Consider the following 5,521-nt stretch of genomic DNA (forward strand, 5'->3'; position numbering starts at 1 on the left):
TTTCTTTTAATTGGCAAAGCTTTATTATGTTTTAAACTTTTAATTTAAATGACAACAATTTAAAATCATGCCACAGCTGTCACTTCTTGTAAGAAATATAAAACATAAAAAATAACATGAAACATGACACAAACCTTTAATAAGAGCCGTAAGAAAATATGTTGCACATTATAATCAGGAATGTGGACAGAGAATAAACACCATAATGAGCTCTATGCTTTTCTTCTGAAGACATTTCTTGTGGTTTTGTTTCGGACAGAGAATCAGCATCATGACCAGGTCTGTGCGGGACGAGCCGGTGTCAGTGAAGTCGGAGGATCATCAGGATCTGCTGCTCAGCCCAACGGAGGGAGAATTAGAGAGAGGAGGAGGAGAAGAGGAGGAGGAGGACGAGGATCATTTCCACCATCTGGACGAGGAAGAGGAGGAAGAAGAAGAAGAAGAGGAAGAGGAGGATGATGGGGAGAATAAACCGAAGAGGAGAGGACCGAAGAAGAAGAAGATGACGAAGGCTCGCATGCAGAGGTGAGAGATTTCGTAAAAAAAAAAAAAGAAAGAAAGAAAGAAAAAAAAAGAAAGCAACAATATTAAAATTTGGCCTGAAGGTGGCACTAGAGGGAAGATCAGGCGGATGAGTACAATTATTATTAGGATTTATCATCTGGAGAGCAAGAATATATTCACTCATTTCATGTTTCCTTCTGTCTTTATAATGCCTCCGATGTGACGTCACACACACACAAACTGGTTTTGCTGCATTTAAGGTGTATTTACATTACAGCAGGAATAAAGGGTGTTATGCCGCTCTGTGCAGGCCCGCCGCTCCCCATACGCAGAGTACGCAGAGCGCGTAGGGCCTCAAGTACCTGGCGGGGGCCCCCAAAATTAAGGTTGCTAAAAAAATGTCATGATAGTTATTATATTATTACATTAAAGAAATAATATAAATTAGTTATGAACAGGCCCACCGTTGTTTTTCTTAATTGTGTGCCCTATTACTCAAAACACATGAATGAGCTCGTTGGCTGCGTGCTGTGTAAAGGAGGAATGATCTCTGGTCTTCTGATGATTCTTGAACACTTAAACACCTTGTAACCATGGAAACTGGTCCTTAACTTTACAGTTTAGCTTAACTACAGCACATGTGCGTCTTCACCTTCTCCTGTTTACTTCTCACTCTCTGCCACAGCAGCAAAAACACAGAATGTCAAAATAAAAGCGGTATTTTCAAAATAAAAGTTGACAGACACACAAAGACACCTGAAACATGTACAAAATGACAATAATAGTATAAACAGTGATACATTATAACTATCAGCTACATATTATATTGTAATGCTGCTGTTAAGAAAGTTTTTGACATTTTGTTTTATATATTTTGCTTAATATATACATTTTCATAATTATATATATATTATACATATATTATGCTAAGGGCCCCCAAAAGCTTAGCAGCGGCTGGTTGGTGCAGTCATTTATATCGTGATCACTTGGCGGACTGACTTGAAAAAAAAGCTACAAGCTACAATGCTAATGCTGCTATAGCCCTCCATTCCAGAAACAGTGTTTTCATAATAGTTAGTCACATCTGCGTGCTTAAATTTTACAGAGCAAACATCTTTATTGTCTGGTCCCAACAATATGAGTTCAGTTTGTTATTTTACAAATTCTGGAAATACAGAAATAGAAGTGATTCATTCATCTATAGCCTAGCTAGTTAACCCACAATTAACCCACTCATTTTGGGTCATTTAAATTAGGTTACTTAAAATCTTGTAACTGTAATAACTCCCAGTCTGCACATACACTTACTCACAAGTGATTCCTGGATACTGATAATCAATATATATATTTCTATATATATATATATATATATATATATATATATATAACAGATATGATTATTAACAGGGTTAATCTGCTCTGTGTTTCTGCAGATTTAAAGTCCGTCGGATGAAAGCTAACGCCAGAGAGAGGAATCGCATGCACGGGCTGAACGACGCTCTGGAGAGTCTGAGGAAAGTCGTCCCTTGTTACTCCAAAACCCAGAAACTGTCCAAGATCGAGACACTCCGCCTGGCCAAGAACTACATCTGGGCCCTGAGCGAGGTCCTGCGCTCAGGCAAGGCACCAGACCTCATGAGCTTCGTCCAGGCGCTCTGCAAAGGTCAGCATCACCTGAACCGTCATGTGCCACTTGATGAAATGAATATGAAGGGAAAATTGTGTTTTGAGTTTTTGAACAGAGGTCTGGCCAATATGATTATAGAGTCATATTTATATTTTGTTTTAATGTATAAAAACAGACCACCTGCAAGGTCTAAATATAGATCCTAGATATGACACATGCACCAAACATCAGTAACTATCTCTAAAAATCCATCCCAAAATCTATTTTTAATTATATTTGGTTAGATATTTTTACACTCACATGGTGATGTCACAGCTGAGTGTGTTTAGTGGACTGGAGGTTTTTATGAGCTGATCTCAGGCTGCTGCGGCTCATCAAACTGTTTGCAGGTAAACATGTTTAAACTGACAGGTGTTTTCCCTTTGAGGGTTTTTCCCTTCTCTCTTTGTCTGATTGGAGCGTTGAGTCTTTAAAATACTCTACTATACTTTTTTTAAATTGACGTTTCTCTGATGAGCAACTATATTTAATATATCTCTTTACTCTGCCTTGGAATCATTTTTTCTGATTTGGTAGCTCCTTGTATTAACAGATACTGGTACTTATTAACAGATATTTAAGAATATTGACAATAATTAAAATGTATTACTTTTTTAATGAGGTATGGAAACTTACTGATAAAAATGCAGCTGTTCATATTTTAATTGATAATATCTATGACACATCTGGATGGTCATTATCAGGTACCACCACTACTACTACTACTACTACTACTTTTACTACCACTTCTACCACTACTAGTAATAACAACAATAATAATAATGACAGCTTTATTTGCATCGCACCTTTCATACACCACACCAAGAGCTTAATGTAAAAGGAAGCATGTAACAAGCATTAATGAGATGGAAAATAAAACATTACTAACTGGTACTGATATTCAGTAATACGTATGAACAAATTGTATTGTATATATTAATCAGTATTGACTGATGTTGTCTCTCTGTTCTCAGGTCTGTCTCAACCAACCACCAACCTGGTAGCGGGCTGCCTGCAGCTGAACCCTCGGACCTTCCTGCCCGAGCAGACCCCCGACCTGCCCACTCACCTCCCCTCTGCTGGCGCCGCAGTCTATCCCGGACACTTCTCCTACCAGAGTCCTGGGCTGACAGCGGGTCTGCCCAGCCCACCCTACGGTACCATGGACCCCTCCCACATCTTCCACCAGGTCAAAGGTCAGCCCTATGGCCCTCTGGAGCCCTTCTTTGACGGCGTCCTGGTTTCGGACGGCCCGGCGTTCGACCCTCCCCTCAGCCCGCCTCTCAGCATCAACGGGAACTTCTCCTCGTCCTTCAAACACGATGCCGTCGCAGCCTCCGATTACGACAAGAGCTTCTCCTTCAGCGTGCACTATGGAGGGGGAGGGGCGGGGGCAGGGGGACACGTTGCCATCTATGGCGGTGGCGGGGGGTCCAACCCCCGGTGCGGGGAACTGCAGGTGGACGGGCTGATGGGCTTTGATGGACACTCACACCATGAGCGGATGATGAACGCCCAGCTGAATGCCATCTTCCATGACTCCTGAGAAGTGGAAGACGAAGGACTCAGAGACTGATGGAGACAGAGACGGACAGAAAGACCATTATATGGAGAGACAGACGCTTCTGTGTATTTCTATTGTTTCATAGCTGTTTTTCTTTCTTTCCTTCTCGTCTTGTCTTGCTGTCTGTCTGCATCAGGCTCTACCACTTTGGTCATGAGGACTGTGATGTTGACGATGATGTCACATTGATGATGTAACCTTCTTTGTAGCGCTTCATCTTGCAGGAGACGCTCTCTGAATGTCTCTTTATTATCTGTATTATCACTTAAAAATTAATCATCAATCAATAAGCAATAATCTGGAGGAAACTATGCAATTTTGTTAAAACCTGAGCGAGGCTCAGCTAATAATTCCAAATGTTGAAAGAATAAAGATTTCTCTATTTTTGGGTCAGTGTGTTGGGCCGGCATGGGGCCGGCGTTGGTCCGAAATGTTCATGTTATTCATGCTGTTTTTACTTTTTGCTTTTTATAACATTCCTGTAGTGTTTTGTTAACATTTCATGTGACTCTTGTTCATATTTTATAAGATAGATGTTTATAAATGCCTTTTATTAAAAGGATTTCAATGTGATTCACCTGAGTCAGTTCATCTACTGCTGCAACAAGACAACATGACACCTCCATCTAGTCCAGTTAATCCTGATCACTGAGACCGTGTCCAGACTTCAGTCACATTAAACTTTATTCATACTATTTAAAAACACATTCAAACACAAAAAAAAATCTAATCAAAAACAGTCAGGTGACACAAACTGTAACTCTGTTCAAATTAGTGGAACCTGAGTAACCACCTCAATGATCAAACATCTGGCCGTTGGACGTCTGGATGGATTTTTGGTTAAGAGATAACATGACTGATCAATAAGTTCATCAAAAGGAAATGAATCTGAGCTCATTCTGGTAATCAATAAATATTTTGAACAAGCCTTTCAAATAGTTATTCATATTCAGTCTTCAGTGAAATTGTGAATATTTTTGGTTGGTCAAACTAAACAAGGATTCTGAAGAGTTCTAGGAAATTGTGGTGGATCATTTTCTTTTCTTTTGTTGGCCAAACTTCTCACTTTTCAATCAAAGTAGAATTTTGTAAAATAATCTTTCCTTTCTTGAATTATTTTTATTTTTTGGACCGAACAGATCAGGTCTCCAAGTTTACCTCCAGTGCCAGCACCTACACCATGACTGGCTGATTGAACCGTACAATGTTATCATAGAAGTCATATATTTTGGCTGTGAAGAACAGTTGAGTACAACATGTAGTAGTGTGAGTAAAGTACAAGATTCATAAAACGGTCCAGTGTCAGACAATCTACCAACCAGCTCATAAAGTCTTTCCTAAGAGGTTGATGTTTTGGAGATAAGAGGTTTCCATGTGATGTGACAACAGTGTTATTTAAAACATGAACTAAACACATCAGCAGAAAAACACACATAATATCTCCTTACAGAGAAAACCCTGTTAACATGTTAACAGCATTATCACACTGGCTGAAGGACAAACCCCAGATAACTGTATGTGTGTGTGTGTGTGTGTGTGTGTGTGTGTGTGCGTGTGTGTGTGTGTGTGTGTGTGTGTGTGTGTGTGTGTGTGAAGGGCACAGATGTTCATTCTGCAGGCGAGATTTTAATTTATGAAAATGATCTCGTTTATGCATGAGAGCCCCCCTCCATGCACACTGCTGTCCTGCTGTGCGTGTGTGCGTGCGTGTTTGTGTGTGTGTGTGTTTGCACGTGTGTGTACGTGTGTTTCAGTCACCAGGAACAATATGATGACCATATCCCACC

The 5,521-nt window shown here is 40.2% G+C and overlaps 1 protein-coding gene across 1 annotated transcript; it reads left to right on the plus strand.

Annotated features, from left to right (window-relative positions):
• Positions 1-271: 271 nt before the first annotated feature.
• neurod1 (neuronal differentiation 1) lies at positions 272-3,716 on the plus strand. Its single transcript, XM_053328069.1, has 3 exons — positions 272-525; positions 1,938-2,167; positions 3,145-3,716. Exons 1-3 carry the CDS (start codon positions 272-274, stop codon positions 3,714-3,716), a joined length of 1,056 nt encoding a protein of 351 aa, XP_053184044.1.
• Positions 3,717-5,521: the final 1,805 nt, after the last annotated feature.

Source organism: Scomber japonicus, chromosome 11 (assembly GCF_027409825.1).
Source record: "Scomber japonicus isolate fScoJap1 chromosome 11, fScoJap1.pri, whole genome shotgun sequence".
In the NCBI taxonomy this organism is placed as follows: domain Eukaryota; kingdom Metazoa; phylum Chordata; class Actinopteri; order Scombriformes; family Scombridae; genus Scomber; species Scomber japonicus.